Source organism: Corythoichthys intestinalis, chromosome 11 (genome assembly GCF_030265065.1).
Source record: "Corythoichthys intestinalis isolate RoL2023-P3 chromosome 11, ASM3026506v1, whole genome shotgun sequence".
In the NCBI taxonomy this organism is placed as follows: Eukaryota; Metazoa; Chordata; class Actinopteri; order Syngnathiformes; family Syngnathidae; genus Corythoichthys; species Corythoichthys intestinalis.
The window spans coordinates 8498752-8518466 of NC_080405.1; the positions used below are offsets into that span (position 1 = coordinate 8498752).

General features: G+C 39.7%; 2 protein-coding genes across 3 annotated transcripts in view; both read left to right on the forward strand.

The window, feature by feature from the left end:
* Positions 1–1364: 1364 nt before the first annotated feature.
* On the forward strand, positions 1365–9441 carry si:zfos-741a10.3 (uncharacterized protein LOC796591 homolog). The gene is made up of 4 exons (XM_057850640.1): positions 1365–1482; positions 1557–1901; positions 5558–5668; positions 9200–9441. The coding sequence occupies exons 1-4, from the start codon at positions 1434–1436 to the stop codon at positions 9313–9315; spliced, it is 621 nt and encodes a 206-aa protein (XP_057706623.1). The 5' UTR covers positions 1365–1433; the 3' UTR covers positions 9316–9441.
* Positions 9442–14010: 4569 nt separating this feature from the next.
* LOC130924158 (uncharacterized) overlaps positions 14011–19715 on the forward strand; it is a 32999-nt gene continuing 27294 nt past the window's right edge. For both annotated transcript variants that reach the window (XM_057850540.1, XM_057850541.1), the window contains exons 1-2: positions 14011–14058; positions 17229–17483. In XM_057850540.1, the coding sequence (XP_057706523.1) occupies positions 14037–14058; positions 17229–17483 (277 nt within the window). In that variant the 5' untranslated portion in view covers positions 14011–14036. The remainder of the gene's footprint in view (positions 14059–17228; positions 17484–19715) is intronic.

Consider the following 19715-nt stretch of genomic DNA (forward strand, 5'->3'; position numbering starts at 1 on the left):
GATTCTAAGCTAAAATTGCCAGACATTTTGAGTAATAAATATAATTAATTACCTTCGTTTTATGGCTGGGTTGAAACAAAAGCGGTTGCGCGACGTCTGTAAACGGGGGTTTTCAGGGTAAAACGGACAAATTAAAAATAGTTTGGGGGCTTAATGTACCATGATTCTGCTATGGCAGCATATAGACATATTGTTCAATCAAACACAAGAGTTCCTTTGGCTTAAAATGCAATAGTTCATTTTAAAGAGGGGTGCAAGAGCAGAAACTGCTTTTTCAGCCTTGTCAGTGTTTTCCGCCGTATATTGATGAAGCGCAATGCTACTATGTTAGCGAGTGAGGCTGGCGCCGTCTGGCGTAAACAGAGCTTTTGTGGCGGAAATTCTTATGAATAAATGCTTAAATCCCTGAATTCTTTATAGATATGGACGTAAAACAGTCGCGATTCTTGGTTAAAAGTAAACTATGAGGCTAGTCAGTTACGAAAATTAGCCGCCTCCATGGGTAAACAAAGAAGAAAATTCCTGCGAATAAATGCTTCAATCACGTATGCATGGTGCGAAAAAATATTTTTTTTACCTTGAATCCTCGAACAAACCACTCCTGAGACAGTCCTTCCTGTTTGTATGCTGTACAACTTTCGTAGTTAAATCCAATCATATTTAAATCCAAGCTTAAATCCGACATGAGCATTTGCCATCTTCGGCTATCACTAAATGAAGCTCGGCCCCCTTTGATAAGGTGTCGCGCAAAGAATGACGAAGTGACACATCAATAGTGATGATGTCTATGACTTGTAAATATTGATTTGAGACGTGTTGAAACATTTGTTTGTGGCTAGTGTTATGTTGCTGTTTAACTGCAAACCAAGAAAACACTTAATGAGCAGTCATTTGTATTCGAGTAATACACGTGGATGTGAATATGACCTTGAGGGTGACCGCTCGCCTGAAGCAACCACCTGTATTTTTTGTTGTTGCATGATGTGCTATCAGTAACATATTTTTTTCTTCCTCTTTTCACAGAGGAGCATTGAGATAAACCACAAGCGTATTTTGAAACCACAACCAAACTCACCTGCCATGTGAGCGCATGGATATTAATAGCTTTTTGACTGACAAGGCATATAAACACTTATACATCCACAAACTGATGAAATGATTTAATTCTTCAACATCACTGACTTGACATTGAAGAAGCTTTCATAAGCTACCATTTATTCCAATGTTGACTTATTATTTTTTTATCGAAGGTGGTACCAAGTAGCCACTTTGAAACTAAAAGCGTGCTAATTCAAACTGAGCGACAGACAGCTCTTCAAAGGAGAAGTGAGACACTTGACTCAACTTCCTTCCTCTTAGACTGACAGATTTCCTGTTAAATTACCGAGGATTTTGAGTATCTCTTCATAAATCTTACTATAGAAGGCAGACAAATGGAGGAGGCTTACATTCTTCTTCTTCTCTTTGGTGGAACCGCATATGGTAATGTTTTTTATCATGTGTAACATTTCCATAATAATAAAATCTAAGTTTGAATGTTTTGTTCCCCTTTTCAGCTTTCCTTCCTCCAGGTGATTCTATATGCAATGGCAACCAGGAGAAGTCTCATTGCTCTGTCACTCTTGGAGGATCCGTTTACATCCAAGTGATGCCAAACGTGAGTGGCCATCGGCTGAATTGTAAGAAACTGCTTCCCAGCGGACCCATTCTTGTATTTGCGGTGAAAAAAGAAAAGCTGGTGATACAGAAAGACTTCAGGAGCAGAACACAGTTCTTCATTAACAATGGGACTTTAAAAATTTCCAGTGTTGAGAAGATTGACTCAGGGAAATATACTGTGGAAGTCTTTGATTCCAGTGGGCACTGTGTCAAAATCATTGAAGTAGAACTGGATGTTCAGGGTAAGTGGTTAAGAGTTCAAATGCAGATTTTTTTTTTTTCTGAATTGAGTAAAATGATATATTACATTTATGGATCTAGTCAAAAACTTCATAATCTGTTGATATGACATGGAAAACGGGGCTGATTCTTAGGGGGCCTATTTTAAAAAACCTCAAATATTTACAAAACCAAAGCTGCTACCGACCTAAAACCAAAACAGGCAACACCTACTTTAGCCATACATGAGTCTCCATGCGTAGCGGCATCAAAAAATTCAAAGTCGTTCCCTTATAAGAACCCGAATAATTATTTTTTATATAACACAACTTAAAATAGCTATAAAAGTCTCAGATTTTACACTAGATGCACAAAAATCACCAAATGCGGAGATAATCACCTATATTTTCGGGGTCAATAGCAATATTTAACATATCATATAAGTTTTTGAACAAAATGGCAACTTTTTTTCTTTTATTTTAAATTTACTGCAAGTTTTCAACAACTAATAAATCACTGAATTTAACATCAGAAACTTAATACTTGAGGAAAACATGCAGAATCAATTAATATGTAAATAGATTATTAATAAATTCTATATACAATCACAACTTATTATAGGATAGAATAGCCCTTTATAATCATTATATACTATATACTGTTAGCGAATAAGTCTAGCGGCCTCCTGGCGTAAAAGGAGCTTTTCTGGCAAAAATTCTTGTGAATACCATATTGGCCCAAGTATAAGAGTAGAAGGAGTTTTTTTGCATTGAAATAACACTGAAAAAGTGGGTGTTGTCTTATATTCACGGTCTAGACGTTATACCCATTCACGACGCTAGATGACGCCAGATATCATTGAGGCGATGTTCTGTCATGACAGATCTCAGCTACTCTTAGTTTAGTTTAGTTTAACCAGTTTGCATTATTTTATTGCAATGTTTTTCCTTATTCAGATTTGTTTCAAGACTACAGTTACAGTTAGACTTCACTTTGATGGTTAATGCAGTTTTTGCAATTTTGTTGTTTTATCACAATAGATTGGTTTATTTACATTTCAAAAACCAGAAGCCATTCATTTACGAATGTGATTGCACTTTAGTTTACATATTTAAATGTTCAGATATTAAGATTTGAATGAGGCAAAAAACATGCTTTTTCTCTCAAATATATTGTTAGAATCATTTGTTTCAGATGTACTGTAATTATTTTCTGTATAAAATTGAATTTGGTGTTCAAAAAGTCTTTTTTTCCAAACTTGAGTCTTGAAAAAGAGGGGGTCATCTTATAATCAGGGCCGTCTTATATTCGGGCCAATACTATGTTAGCGAATGGGGCTAGCGGCCGCCTGGCGTAAAAGGAGCTTTTCTGGTGAAAACTCTTGTGGATAAATGCTTAAATCCCCGACTTCTTCATAGACATGGACGTAAAACAGTCTCGATTCTTGGTTGAAAGCAAAGAAACCAAGCAGTTAGCGTTTATTTTACGTATATTGTCGAAGTACAATGCTACTATGTTAGCGAATGAGGCTAGAGGTCACCTGGCGTAAACAGAGCTTTTCTGGCGAAAATTCTTGTGAATAAATGCTTAAATCCCTGAATTCTTTATAGATATGGACGTAAAACAGACTCGATTCTTGGTTAATGCAAAAAAACGTGCAGGTAGCATTTATTTCGCCAACTATGAGGCTAATCAGTTACGAAAATTAGTCGTCTCCATGTGTAAACAAAGAAGAAAATTCCTGCGAATAAATGCTTCAATCATGCATGCATGGTATGAAAAATATAATATTTACTGTACCTTGAATCCTCGAACAAATCACTCCTGAGACAATCCTCTTGTAGCTCTTGTAGATCTTCAACAATCCAAGCTTGAATCCGACATGAGTGTGTGCCGCCTTCGGCTATTACTAAATGAAGCTCGGCCCCCTCTGATAAGGCGTTACGCCAGGGGTGGGCAAACTATTCCACAAAGGGCCGCAGTGGGTGCGGGTTTTTGTTGCAACCCATTAAGAGGACACATTTTCACCAATCTGCTGTTTTACAAGTGCAATCAGTCGATTGCAGTCAGGTGCTTCTGATTTCTGCTGAAACCTCATTAGTTATACTATCTGTGCTGGGTCAGTTGGAACAAAGACCAGGACCCACTGCGGCCCTCGAGGACCGGTTTGCCCATCCCTGCGTTAAGCAAAGAATGACGAAGTGTCCGAGTCATGATGCACATAAGACAATGCTTCTCATCAAGACAATTCTTCCCAGGTGTATGTTTTATAGTGGGCAGGGCAGCTTTAAACCACTTATCAGTGATTGGGCACACACCTGACTTAAATTGTTTGGTAAAGCTCGGTTTCAATTGCTCTTTAAATCTTAGGCAGAGGGTTCACTTACTTATTTTCCCCCCCTCTGTCATAGTTTGCATGCTATCCTCATTAAAATATGAAAACCTATATATTTTTGGGTGGTTTTAGTTAAAGCAGAAACTGCATTTTTATCTGTGTGGTTTTGACAAAGATTAGATCACATTTGATGGTGATTTTATGCAGAAATGTGAGAAATTCAAAAAGCTTCAGATGCTTTTTCATACCACTGTACACACAATTATCATTTCAGGTACAATCAAACCAACTTTATTTTTTAAAATTATTGGTGCAGAATCAAAACGCACAGAATGGGGGCGCTGTATGATTAAGAACATACTGTACATGAGCCTGATACTCCAGACTCACCGCTGTTCCAGCCATTGAGTCTGGCCACCATTAAGCGGATAAAATTTCCAGGAGGGAGCAAGCCACAGCACACAGACAGCGGAGTGGACCAATCAGCGATGGGCGGGACGAGGGACTTGCGCGCGGAAGTAAACATACGAGGAGAGCGGAGTTTATTCAACATGGTTAGCGCGAGACAAACTGTTGTCAATGACTTGTGTCGATGTGTTTTTGGTAATTTAAAACTGATTTGACCGTGGATTAGAACATATTCTCGGCTCTCCTGTTTGCCATCTGTGTTGCTGTGCAGACGACTTCCGACGCGGAAGAATGACGTTCCTCGTTAAGAACACGTCACGCAAATAAACAAATCTGATTTGTCGATTGATTTTGTACTTGCTCGAGAGGCCGATAATGGGCTGGGTCCCAGACTATACTCTCAGTGTTTGTAAAACACAGGGAGAACAGTCTGGCCGTGCCAGGCAAACGGTACATGACAACTGATAAGTTTGTTTTCCTGAATATGTATGGCCTTAGCGGCATGGTAGTAAAGTGGCTAATGTTCCGCCTCGCAGTCCTGAGAACAAGGGTTAAATCCTGAGCTCTTGCCTTCCTCTATCTGTGCCTGAGTGGGTTTTCTCTGTGCACACATCGCAAAAACATGCATGGTATGCTGATTGAACGCTACAAATTCTCGATAGGTGTGATTGTGAATGCGAATGGTTGTTTTTCTCTTATGTGCCCTGTGGTTGTTGTGCCCTTAGTTTGCTGGGATAGGCTCCAGCACTCCCTCGACCTTTGGGAGGATAAAACTGTACAGAAGATGTATAGCTTTGACATGACAACGACACTCATTGCAGCAAAATGCAAATAAATGTGCCAAATTCAAGGGTCTGGGAGGTTACATTTGTTCGTCCAGTTGAAGTGTCACATGAACTGCATTTTATTCTTGTAATTGATGTCTTCTCTTTTCAGAAAACCGTTTTTCCATCCTCATTCCGGTTTGTTCTGCACTGGCTGCTTTACTGGTAATTGTGGTCTTGTCTTGTTGCGTGTACAAGAAAATGAGGTGTAACAGGAAGTCAGGTAAGACTCACCCACAAATATAGTGGGGCAAAAACTTATTCAGGCAGCCACCAATTTTGCAGGGTTTGCCACTTAAAAAGACGGATGAGAGGACTGTAATTGTCATCATACATATATCTCAACTATAAGACAGAATGAGATCCAAAACATCAAGAAAATCACTTTGTCTGATTTTTAAAGAATTTAATAATGTTGGAAAACAAACAGGTGGGTCGAGTAGCCCAAAAACCTACTTATGTAAGAGTAGCGTTACTTCAAAATAATATTACCGTAATTTTTGCACTATAAGCCGCTACTTTTTTCCTTCATTTTGAATCCTATGGCTTATAGTTCAGTGTATCTTATTAGTTGATTATTTGTTTTGGGTTAATATATAACACTTTATTTGACAGGAGCGTCATAAAACTGTCAAAAGACCGTCATAATTATGACATGGCACTATCATGGACATTACCGAATGCTTATGACAGATGTCATTAAGTGTCATCCGGCAAATTATGTCAGTACATTTATGTCCATCTCGGATCATTTACATCCATTCAAAAGTGAGATAATTTAACACTAAATAACATCTGTTATAAGCATTCATTAATGCTCATAACAGTTTCATGTTATAATGATTATTGACTCATGACATTCTTATGGCGCCAATGCCAAATAATGTGTTACCAAATACCATAACTAGCAATTAATGAAACAACTGAAGAACAGTAACTGAAGAAATAATTAGCACAGAACATGACTTTTGATTGTTATTTATCTGTAGCGCTGCAATGCATGCTAGGAGGCATGTTGGACAATAACAGTGTTGACAACAGGTGCTAGCAGAGGTTGACTGTCTCCCCCAAGGGAACAGTGTGAAGCCTCTTGAAGCAATGAAGCTTTGCAGCCAATTGGTTCAAAACTTCATAGTGGTTCATTTCGTCTTATGACAGTCGTATGATGCCGCCGTCACATAGAGTGTTCTCTGTTAATATCTTTTAGTGTCAATATCTCATAATACAGTGAGGACAGCTGCAGCTTATAGTCCAGTGTGGCTTATTCATGAACAAATGCCGTTTTCGTGTCAGATTTGGTGGGTGGCGGCTTATAGTCAGGTGTGCCTTATAGTGCGAAAATTATGATACTCAAGTAGTCATCCAAAAAATTTACTCAAGTACAACAACAAAAAAGTATTTGGTAAATAGAATACTCAAATCAGTGAGTAACATTGTAAGTAACTGCTTACAATGTTAGATTTTTTTTAAAACAATGGTATTTTTTTCTCAGCACAGTTATGCGGTTGTTATGCGGTTATACTATACCCTATTACATAACCACATTAAGCTAAAGGAAAAAATACCCCACTGAATTCCGGTGAGAGAAAAAAATCAACATAAATGAAGAATTATTTGTCCAAAGAGCATGAGTGCCCTCTAGTGAAGAAAAGGAACAACAGTTTTCCATGGTCGGTGACAAATAAAAACTGGAAGAGAGGTTAAAATCTGCACTTTCAAGTCTTGTCTATCCTATCCTTTGCCACCATATGCCCTGTCTTTCTTATATATTATATCCTCTAGTTGTTTTACGTCTCTGACCGTTCTTGGAGTTAATTTACATTGCTATTTTTGTGTAGCGATCGCAAATGCTACCTGGTGACAGCCAACGAACACTTTTCATTTTTTCATTAATAACAAATCTTAATTCTATAATTTATTTATGCTTCCCCCTTACTAAAGTTTTTTTTTTTTTTTTTTTAACAACAGAAAAGGTATCAGCAACAGTCAGATACCATTTACATTTTTTTCGGGTCATTCATCGTCAGACAGAAGCAGCACGGCAAAACGCCATGCTAAAAAAATAAGTTGTTTGTAGGTGACCAAATACGTATTTCCCACCATAATTTTCAATTTTTTTTAATAAGAATTGTAAAAAGTTGATTTTCTGAAATTTTTTTCCTCATTCTGTCTTTCATAGTTGAGGTATACCTACAGTATGATGACATCTACAGGCCCCTCTCTTTTTAAGTGGGAGAACTTGCACATGTGGTGGCTGACTAAATTAGTGCTAAAAAAAAATAAAGGGAACACTAACATAACGCGTTGTAGATCTGAATAAATGAAATACTTTTGTTAAACACTTTTGTTCTTTCCATAGTTGAACATGCTGACAACAAAGTTAGACAAAAATTATCCATGAAAATCAAATGTATCAACCCATGGAGGTCCGGATTTTGATTTATACTCAAAATGAAAGTGGAAAAACACACTACAGGCTGATCCAACTTTTATGTAATGTTCTTTAAACAACCCAAAACGAGGCTCAGCAGTGTGTGTTACCTCCACACACCTGTATGATCGCTCTAGGAGGCCTGGGCATGCTCCTGATGAGGTGGCGGATGTTCTCCTGAGGGATCTCCTCCCAGATCTGGACCAGGGCATCACTGAGCTCCTGGACGGTCTGAGAAGCAACCTGTCGTCCTGTAGGAAATTCCAGGAGACAGGGTTTTACTCCAGGAGAGTTGGACAGGGCCGTAGAAGATCCTTAAACCCTCAGCAGGATCGGTATTCACTCCTTTTTTCAAGGAAGAACAGGATAAACACTGCCAGAGCCCCACAAAATGACCTCCAGCAGGCCACTGGTGTGAATGTTTCTGACCAAACAATCAGAAACGGGCTCCATGAGGATGGTCTGAGGGCCTGACATCCTGTAGTGAGCACTGTGCTCACTGCCAATCACCGTAGATCTTGATAGGCATTTGCCACAGACCACCAGAATTTTTGCAACTATGCCATTGACTCTGTGCTCTTCACCGATGAAAGCAGGTTCAACCTGAGCACGTGACAGGCGTGAAAGGGTCCGGAGATGCCATGGAGAACATTATGCTTCCTGCAACATCATTCAGCATGACCGGTGTGGTGGTGGGTCAGTGATGGTCAGGGGAGGCATATCCCTGGAAGGACACATAGACCTCTATAGGTTAGATGATGGCACCCTTACTGCTATGAGGTATCGGGATGAAATCCTTGGACTCATTGTCCAATAGAACATTTCTGGGATATTGTTTTTAGGTCCATCTGGCAAAGCCAGGTTGCTCCCCAGACTGTCCAGGAGCTCAGTGATGCCCTGGTCCCGATCTGAGAAGAGATTCCCTTGGACAACTTCCGTCGTCTCATTAGGAGCAAGCCCAGGCGTTGTAGGGAGGTCATCCAGGCACTTGGAGATCATATACGCTACTGTGCCTCATTTTGACTTGTTTACATAAAGTTGAATCAGCCTGTAGTGCTTTTCCACTTTCATTTTTAGTATAACTCCAAATCCACACCTCCATGGGTTGATACATTTGATTTTCAATGATATTTTTTGTGTGATTTTGTTGTCAGCACATTCAACTATGGAACGAACAAAGTATTTAATAAAAAGATTTCATTCGTTTATAGCTACAATGTGTTACGTTAATGTTCCCTTTATTTTTTTGAGCAGTTGCCCCATTGTATAGAAATCCATGATTGTGACAAATTTATAAGATTTTTCCCCCTGACTTTTGCCAAGGTTCGAGTAAATCCAGGAAAAAAGGGTCTAGTAAATCCAGGAAAAAAGAGACTACAGTAGAATATTGGAAAACAAGTGATCGTATGGAGGACTCTTTTCAACATGGACTGAATTAAACAAGCAAGGAAAATTCAGATTGGAATTATACGTATAGGTTATTTTCATTCTGTGTGCTACTAAATTTTCTATCCTCATATAATGTACAGAATGTTTAACACATATTGGTGAACTTTGACTTGAAAATAAAATATACACTATGATGGGTGCTTCTTCAATGAAAATCAGGAAGTGGGGACACTGTACGGACATTTTAGGAATGTCAATTGAGATGAATGATGAATGATTTAAAAGTGAGGTGGTGTAGTGTCCTTGCAATGCAGAAGCTCGAGAGCCAAACGTCTGGAAAGCTCCACCCATTTCTTCTGAATCTGACCTTCTAGCCAGACCGCCGGAATCGCCCCAGCCGAACTGCCGGACCCACACTGGCGCAGCTCCAACGACCCGGACTGGCGGGAGCCCTGCAATCCGGCCAAAAGGGCAAACTCCAAGCGTTCACCTCAGTCTTAACCCTTTGTACTGACTTAAAGAAGGCTCAACGAGAACAAGTTGACAATTTATTCGGGTCGACAGCGAAAAAGAAAGGCGAAACTGACACAGACTCAGGCAAGGAGGCAAACTTGTTCCAAGGTCACCAAATCAGACGTCAACAAAAGGTTCCTGAGAAAAATGACAACTCTTAGTTAAACATTCAGTGTTTTGCAGGCTCTTGCGGGGCAGGACGTGGGCAGGAAGAAGGGTCTGTTTGGTGTCATTGTCTGTTTGTTGATTGGACAGAAGGATTCGGGAGTTACTGTTGTCTGGGCAATAAGGGTTGTGGATTTTCCCACCTCAGCGGCAAAGGGGCTCTTGGAGTCTTGTCAGTCGTGTTATCAGTTGGATATCGGGCGCTCTACGGTGCTCCTTGTGTTGGGACAGGGCATCCCGCCGGGAGAACCGATTGCAAGAGTTGGTACGTCAGTCTTGCTCATGACGCACACGTTGGGCTTCCATGATAAGAAGTCGTCGTGTATCTTTTATGCCCTAAATGCTGCTTGTTTTCCTTAAGCTGTGGTATAAGCGCTATTTATTTTATATTGGGTGTTTTAGAGTAATACAAACAGTTGGACGGTGCCTACCAGAAAAGATACTATCTCCTTCATGTTCAGGTCTTCAGTTGATATACTGTGGATTGGTTTGAAATTTGCTTGTCAAAGAAAACTGATTCTTGCTATTCCAATAGAGATGTCTCCATCTGTCTTTACGTCCATCTATTGTACCACAGACTGAAATCCAGTCAATCACAGACTGGAACAAAAACTAAATAACAGTCGACAGTAGTACTGAATGGGAACCAAAACCAAGGGCGTTACCGGGGGGGGGGGGGGGGCAGGGATGGGCAGTGCCCGCCCACGGACACACTCTGCCCACCCAAAGAAAACTGGATGTAGTATTACGGCAGTCTGGGCACCGCGTATGGTATCCTATTCATTGTTGTTACTTCCTCTTTCATCTTAATTTTTTTTTTTTTAAATGGAATGAAATGTTGGTATTGTTCCTTGGGGGCGCTACACACATTTATGCATATTTTGATTAAAAAAATTTTTTTTTTTTTTTTTTTTTTACTTTATATCAACGTTTTCACCAGTGTTCACCTGGCTGTTGAGTTTGGTGCGCTTTGAAGCATTGTGAGGCGGTCAAAGTAGGGCTCAAAGCGTCGGCGGGACAAAGAATGACTGCTATGGGGCGCTACTTAGTGTATTTGGAATTTGTCTTTACACGATATCAAAGATTGCACCTGTCTTGACCTGCCTGCCAATATTGGTGCATTTTGAAGCATTCTAAGGTGGTCAAATTGAGCTCAAAGGGGCTGCGGAAAGAAGAATAACGATAATAATAATAATAATAATAATAAAACCGAGGAACCACAATAGGTTACCTAAAAAACAAAACATTGTCACCTGCATGTCCATACTGTTCAGTTATGGATGTGTTCTAAGTCAAATAAAATAAAATAAACTTTTATTTGTTTAGACCAAATCACAACAACAGTTGTCTCAAGGCGAAAACAAAACATGTTTTAAAGGGCAACTGAAGACCTTAACGGATTTTGGTGTAATTTTATGAATATAAACTTTGGACGAGTTCGTCAAAACAACCATGACATTATCAACACATTGTAAATTGTAAAATGTAAGGATAATTTGTGTTTTTTTTTAGTTTTTTTGCACTCCGTTAATGGTCCCTTCGCACACCCGGAAGTGTGACGTAGGCAACAGAAGACTACCCACAGCTAGCATAGCAGCAACAACGATATCAGTGATATTTCCACCAAAGGTAACCATTCAGGATCGCTCTTTCGTGACGCTATCGATGGCAAAGGCAGTAGCCCCACGCTGGATTTCAACCTACTCGAGCACTGTAGCTTTTTTTTTTTTGCCCCCTCAGGTAAGACTAATGCCCACCCAAACCTGGCATCCCGGTAACACCACGACTGAAACCACACTGTGTGAACAAAAATCAGTTGAGGGATTCACTACACATTTACTGTACTTTAGCCTGCAACTCAAAAAGATTATTACAGTGGCACCTCTACTTACAAACATCTCTACCTATAAAATTTTCAGGTTACGACATGCCTCGACAGGAAAAATTGCCTCTTGTTATGAAAGAAATTGCAGGATATGATGTATGGGCCGCTACTCGCAGCTCCCAAAGTTTACTGAATTGAACATATAGTTGCTCTGCCATTGGCTATTGCCTAGCACAGGGGTGTCAAACTCATTCTGGTTCGCGGGCCATATTTCTAGCAATTAATTTTCTCAGGGGCCAAATAAGTTAACACAAATTCTGCCATTGACGCCGCTAGACTTCCAATCCATTTTGACTGAGTAGGGGCGAAGGAACGTTAGTTCTTTTGGCAATGACACTGGAAGATGAGCAGTCCTTTTAGTTTAAGGCAGTACTTCTCAAATAGTGGGGCGCGCCCCCCTGGGGGGGCGCAGAGCGATGCCAGGGGGGGCGCATGTGACCTCGGGGAACATGTTTTTTTTTTGCCATACTGGAATAAAGTGTACTTGCACATCCACTCAGTAGGTGGCAGTGGCGCTCTCATTTTCAGAGTGCGCGCAGTATTTTTGAACTAAGGAAGAGCACTGAGCACACACAGACAACAGATATGAAAAGCAGAGTGCCACCGCCGTTTTCGAAAGCCGTTTTCCGACCGGACTCACTCACGCAGCAACCCACTGTCTTGTCCGGTTCTCACGTCGCCGCCCGAGAAGTGCCGTTTTCGGCTTGGGATCGTCACGCCGACCGCCCTCACCTACGGTTCTACCTCGGCCGCCGTGAATGCGCTTTTTTCGTGCCGTTTGCCTTTTAGCTTTGACTTTTAATACAGTGGGTGATGATGAAAGACCACTGTTTACTGTGTCTAAAAATAATTATAGCAGACAGCCAGAAGCCAAATCAATTAAAACGCCACTTAAAGACATTAGACCCCAATCTCATTGTTAAGCCGCTTGATTTTTTCAGTGAAAACGTGCCGAATATTGCCAACAATCGTCCTGCTTTGTCAGTGTTATATCAGTAAGCTAGTGAGCATTGTTAGCATGCTCATTGCAAAAATAACTCCACACCATTGCAAAGGAGGTAAATACTGTGAGCAGCAAAAATAAGAACTGTCCTGTCCAAGGACACTTTTTTTTCCTTTTATTCAGATTTGTTTTTTCAGTCAAATTTTTTGGCACATTGTCCTCATGAGTGAATGTTTCTAATCAATTTTAATTTGTTATTATTTACTGATTTTATGACATTTTATTTTTCTGTATCAAATGGTCAAAAATGTACCTTGAGTGTATTTTTTAGTTTGGCTGTGATTTTTTTTTTTTTTAATTCAGGCAAATTGATGCACGTCAAGTCTTCTCTGTTACAAACAAAACAATGTTAATAAAGTTATACTTTATTATAAGTTGATCTACGTTACTTTTTTTCTTTAATAGAAAAAAAGGACACAATGTTAGGCAGATGCGTATTTATAATAGTAATTTTATAGACAAATGATACTATTTACAGTGGCGGCAGAGAGTTTGGGGGGGCGCGAAACATTTACGTCTTCCTTGGGGGGGCGTGACAGAAAATAATTGAGAAGCACTGGTTTAAGGGAACTGGACGTCTCTTGTTGTCAATTGCAGGCAATGAGTTAATTTAGCGACACTACCTTGTAATTTTAAGATGCTTACGGGTCATTCCCTGTAAATTCGTTAGTTCCTGCTTTTGGTTGATTTCGGAGCATTTCCAGGTTACTTCCTTTTGATTTGGTGTCACTTCCTGTCGGTTTGGGGGCAATTTTTGGTCACTTCCTTGTCAACGCAATGGCTGCAATTGACAGTGCTAAACGTCCAATCCATTTTGACTGGGGGGGGGGTGAATGAACGAATGTAACTACGGACACGTGAGCCAAAACACGTGCAGGGTGCAATGAGTTTTAACGGTATTAACTACTCACGACACGGGTCCTTCCACACGACCAGCCGAGCGCGAGGGCCTGAAATATTTTAACACTTAAACACTATATTATGGTCCAATGCACCATATTACTTTTGTTTTTAACTTTCCCCTCACCCAATCACACCTCCCTTCATACCTGCGAATTCCCCCCCTGAAGGCAGGAAGGAAGGGGGAGTTGAACTTCCTTCCCCTCCCTGTTTATGAAATGAAAAGAAATACAACAAACTGCTCGCTCAGCACTTTCTTGAGGTAGCCTAGAAGGAACATGAGGACTTCAGCTGGACTGCTTGTGATGCTATTAACAGTATCCCAAGGTGAGTCTTTAATAATTGATGACATAACTTAAATAGCGCCAGTTCTGTGTGGGTTTCTGCCAACGTTTAAAAACAAAACAAACAAACAAACAAAAAAATCATAGAGGATCGCCTTGTTTTTGTCTGACTGCATTGGAAAAGATGTTAACACGTTAATATATAGCAACAGACAGTCTTGAATTTAAAGCAACACAAAAACCAGTTCCGATATACTATGAACAGCCAACAAAATGGAAAATACTATTAATCATAGTATAGCAATTAAGCTATTGAGCAGTAAGAATTGAGTAATTATGTTTCCTCTCGCTTTCGTTGTGAAGGTGTTTTTGAACATTGTCGGCCATTCTACAGTTTCCTTTAAAGTTAAGAACTGGCTTTGTATTTTGGGGTACATAAGCACAGTTTTGACCAGTGTTTGTTAATCTTACATTAAAAAGTAATTAGTTACAGTTACAAATGACTTCCCCCAAAAAGTAATTGAAGTAATTAGTTACTTGGCAAAGTAACTAGTGTTACCTTTCATGTTTTTTTTGTTTTTTTTCCTCCATTTTTTCAACAACAAAAAAAAAACACAGTAACCTTTGCTATGTTTGGAAGTCATTTATTTATTATTTCATTTCGACGTGAAAGTTTTAAAACTTTTTCATCATTTAAAGATAGATTCAAGTCAAGATTTTGCCAATTTAGGAGTATTCTAGATAAAAAGTTACTTAGGTTCGCTAGGAAGGTTCACTACAACAGAGCCTTTCTGAGAAGGGTACTGCTCTAAAATGGCGGCTGTTTACAAACGCTACCGAGTGTCATTTCGCATGTAATTCTATATGCATGAGATATCTAGGCGTAGATTATAGCCTGTCGGCTACAGTCAGGAAATATTGGAGCCACCTAACCTAGCATAGCATTTGCAACAGCATCACAACAAACACTTTGCTCTCAGTGTCTCTAACTTTTCTCGCGTCATTCAACCAACGTAGTAACACACAGTAACGCTCATTGTCTCGTTGCCGAAACGGTGACAAAATCCGAACTGGGAAAAAAAACGTAACGCACGAAAAACGTACAGATTTTGAAAGTACGGCATACACCTTTAAAAATCAGTGCTCACTTGTACAAATTACGCCGAAACCGTACAACTTGACAGGTATGTTTGATTGGCTAGAAATTGCCTTCATTCGCTGATCGGATTGGTTGAATTGAATGACCGACAGATCAAGATAGGATGAATAGAGGGTTCATCCTCTCCGTGTGTATGTGTGAGTGTTTTTGTGGAAGGAAAACAAAACAAAAAACAAACAAACAAAAAAAGAAACACACAGTACAGTCTAATCGAGCTAGGGCGGGCACAGCAGTCTCTCAGGGCGGGCCCGGCCCCCTAATACCAGCCCATGCCGCCGGGTCTGGGGGGTTAGCCACACTAAGCCACACAGTTGCTAACTGTCATATGCTATTGTTTAGCCAAAACTGGATTCATTACCTTATTCATTACCTAAATGTTGTTTTATCCATCTGCAGGCAACAGGGAGATTGATTTTTGATTGATTGATTGATGATTTTACGACACTGTGCGGGTGTGCACTGGTCCTCATGGGAAATGCAGCACTAGTCCTCATCGGAAACAGTCTTCCTTAAGGCAAAACACTACTGCTTTTGTCCACCGGCGTCACTAAAATCGACCAAAACTGAAAAGTTTCCAAGTGTTGCTTTAACTGATTGAATTGAAATGATTTTTTCAATACAAAAAAAAAACCATGTCACCTTTAAAAAAAAAAAAAAAAAAAATTAAAACATTTTTGAAAATAATTTCACTTATATAAGAGTGTAATGGTATACAAACTTTAACGTTCAAATACTATGAGAAACAACGCCTTTTTGTTGTTCCTGTTGTATTGAACCCGCACCGAACTGTGACTTGTGTATCGTCACAGATATATTTCTCAATATGCAGGTGAGGCACCGAATCTCCTGCCTTTCCTGTCTTTGCTTTTGTTGTTTTGACATCACACAAGGTTCATGGATATGTCATTCAAAAAAAGTTTAGGGAAAGTGACTAATTATGGTAATAATAAAAAAAAAAAACAAATTAGTATTATATTGTAGCGTCAACAAGGACAACGCCAACCTAGTGATGATAATGCACACTCAGCAGGAAAACAGTACATTATTTTCAATTAATTGTACCTACCTAGAAGCATGAATAGCATGTAAAAAAAGAAGTTGCCCGAGAGTTTAAGATGACGCTCACCACGCTAAATGCTAACGAGAACGCGAATGCTATGCTACCGTTTCGGGCCACCTAGCCAATCATCAATGCATTTGCCACGCCATCACCACCCTCCCCATCCTGCTGTGCTCTTTCTAAAATAATCAGACAACTTGCGTTCATTCAACCAAATTGTAGTAACGCGCCCCTTCACATCCTCAGTCACGATAACGGCGTTGCAAAAATGGGAAAAGTAATTAATTAAATTACTTACTACTGAAAAAATAATGCTGTTAGAAACGACGTTATACTCTAACGCCGTTATTATCAACATTGGTTTTGGCATGCAGTATGATGATGGCTTGATGTATTTGTTATCCATTTCAGAAGTATCTATAGATTGGTCAGTTGTCAACAAGATCCTGCTTGACCACGGATAAAGGAGTGGAAAATTATATTTTTGTCGAATGATAAAATTAGCCTGTGAATTTGTCCTCAAATTGTCCTTCATAGTAACTATAACTCCCCCCCCCCCATAGGTACCGGACAGACATGTGATGCCAGAAAGTATGGAGCTGAGTGTTATGGAGAAGTGGACAGAAATTTGTACATTAAATTGATTGATGGCGGAACCTTCTCTGATATTTGGTGGTGGAAAATAATCAATGACAACAACATGATAATACGCAAAAAAATATTGAGATATAAAGATAAAATGGTAAAAAAGATAACATTCAAACACAAATTTAATCCAGAAACCGGAATAATGCTGATCACAAACCTCGACTCTTATGATAGTGGTAAATATATTCTTGAATACATTGGGCTGAACAAAAATAGCGGTTCTCGGACTCTCCAGATGAATGTTGAGGGTGAGTAATTACCAGACATCGACCAAAACTGCCTGTAACATAACAAACTGCAACCAAAATCCACTGGATTTTAATTGTAACTGTCAAATTTACCTCAGCTCCTATTAAGTACGTACAGCTGGCCACGGCGTGTTTGTCCAATGGCGAGCAGCTGGTGTTTTGCGACTCCGAGGGAACGGATCTTCAGTACAGTTGGGCTCTCAACCATCAAAGACTGGAGGACACGGCGCTTCTCTCTGGACATATCCATTCGAAGAGTATCATCCTCAAACAGCATGTCTCAGGATGGCTGGTGTGCAATGTCAGGAATCACATCAGTGATGACAAAGGAGGAGTTGACATAGATACTTGTGGTAAGTAGAATACTATGGGGCTAGATGAGTCTCATAATGAAGACAATGAGATTTTGGTCTTTTTCATTTTAAGTGGGCCAAATCAATTACCGTAATTTTTTTTTACTATAAACCTCTACTTTTTCCCCTCATTTTTTATCCTGTGGCTTATAGTCCAGTACGGTTTATTTGTTGTTTTATTTGGATTAATAGGTAACACTTTATTTGACAGTGGGGTCATAAGACTGAGTCTTAATTATGACATGACATGATCATGGGCATTAATGAATGCTTATGCCAGATGTCATTCAGTGTGATCCACTAAATTTTATCACTATGGCCTGCTAGGATCTTTTGCATCCATTCAAAAGTGAGATCATTTGCCGGATGACACTAAATGACATCTGTCAACTGGAACAGTAACTGAAGAAATAATTAGCACAGAAAATAAATTTTAAGTGTTATTTACATCTGTAGCACTCCAATGCATGCTAGGACTCATGTTGGACAACAACAGTGTTGACAGCAGTTGCCTGCATGGTGGTTCATTTGGTCTTATGACAGTCGTATGATGCCTTTGCCAAATAAAGTTTTACCGGTTAATATCTTTTCATGTAAATATCCCATAATACAATGAGGACAGCTGCAGCTGCTGTATAGTCCAGTGCGGCTTATTTATGAACGAATGCCGTTTTCGTGCCAAATTTGATTGGTGGTGGCTTATAGTCAAGTGGGCCATATAGTGCAGAAATTACGGTAAATTAAAAGTAAATTAATGGAAAATGCTGCTGTAATTTCATTCTTTTAATAATCCATGTAACTCGCTACGATCCATGATTTTGAACAGGCGTGATACTGGTGTGTGGCCATCTGATGTTGCTCACTGTGGTCCGCAGTGTGCTCAGGGAGCTTGTGTGTCTGCTCAGACACATGCTGAATTAGAGGGAACTTTGTTTCCTTTTTTTTTTCCCTTAATAAAGCCATGAATTATGGCTGTCTGACTATTTAAAACATTGCTGTGCAAGGGAATTATGCATGTATTTCATATAATCATCCCAAGTATATTGAAAGATCATAGATACATTTTATTTAATAAATTAGCAATGTCCAAATCACTGCAAAACAACACAACAGATCAAAAACATGATAAAAAAAAAAAACAATAACAAGTAGACTACAATAAACAAAACTGGGTCTCCTAGCAACCCACGTTTAAAAGGCACATATACCAGTGCTTCTGCAACCGTGACAAGTAGTGTGTAAAGTGCAAAATAATAAATTTGTGCTAATTTTTAGAGGAATAAATGTAAAATGCATGGCTATCTGAACGATGATAACAATAATGTTTTTAATAGTTAGGCAGCCATCATTCATGTTTTTATTGAGGAAAATACAGGTATATAAAGTAGTCGCTAACGCGACTCGAATTGACGCTTCCTGTATTCAATTCAATTCAATTTTATTTTTATAGCCCTATTTTACAACAAGGTTGTATCAAATGGCTTTGCAGAGGCAATATGATGCACAGTCAGAAACATTAGATGAAATAAATAAAGTTGTAGTCCAAGTCCTGGGCATCCCTCATTCTTAGACCCTCCATGTCGGCAAGGAAAAACTCTAAAAACCCTTTGGAAAAAATGAGAAACCTTGGAGAGAACCACAGTCAAGAGAGATCCACTCCCAGGACGGATAGACAAGATGCACCAGGACTGCTAATGGGAATTAGCAGACGGAGTTACAGTTTATAGAGATGCAATAGAGTGAGGGAACATAAGGAGGTCCGTCTAGCCAGATGAGAAGGGGGGGGGGGGGGGCAACAAGGACGTCCATCCAGCTAGGGGGTGAGTGGAATAGTCAGGAGGCTGTGCCTGAAAAATAGCTTTGGGGAGGGGGGAAAGGTGACACCGGGTGAATAGTGATGAAGAGACTAGTCAACTAGATATTACAATTAGAAAAGAGTAACAAAGTAAGACAAGTGGTAGGTAGAGTGAGAAAAAGGAGATAGGACTCAGTGGCTGGACTTCCCCCAGGATTATAGCTTCTAGTGCAGCTTAGACTGAACTGTGAGTCCTGTCCAATTTCAACTAGCCTGACCATAAGCTTTGTCGAATAGAAGCGTTTTTAGTCTAATCTTAAATGTACAGACTGTGTCGGCTTCTTTAATAATAGCTGGAAGCTGATTCCATAAGACAGGAGCTTGGTAGCTAAAGGCTCTAGCGCATACTGTATGACAGCAAACCGCTAGAAAACGTG

What these genes read in the sequence shown, in the direction of transcription:
- si:zfos-741a10.3 (XM_057850640.1), top strand. Translation starts at nt 1,434, where the DNA reads ATGGAGGAGGCTTACATTCTTCTTCTTCTCTTTGGTGGAACCGCATAT. An exon ending in CTTTGGTGGAACCGCATATG is followed by an intron (nt 1,483 to 1,556) that starts GTAATGTTTTTT and finishes TCCCCTTTTCAG; the next exon opens with CTTTCCTTCCTCCAGGTGAT. An exon ending in GAGGTGTAACAGGAAGTCAG is followed by an intron (nt 5,669 to 9,199) that starts GTAAGACTCACC and finishes ACTTTTGCCAAG; the next exon opens with GTTCGAGTAAATCCAGGAAA.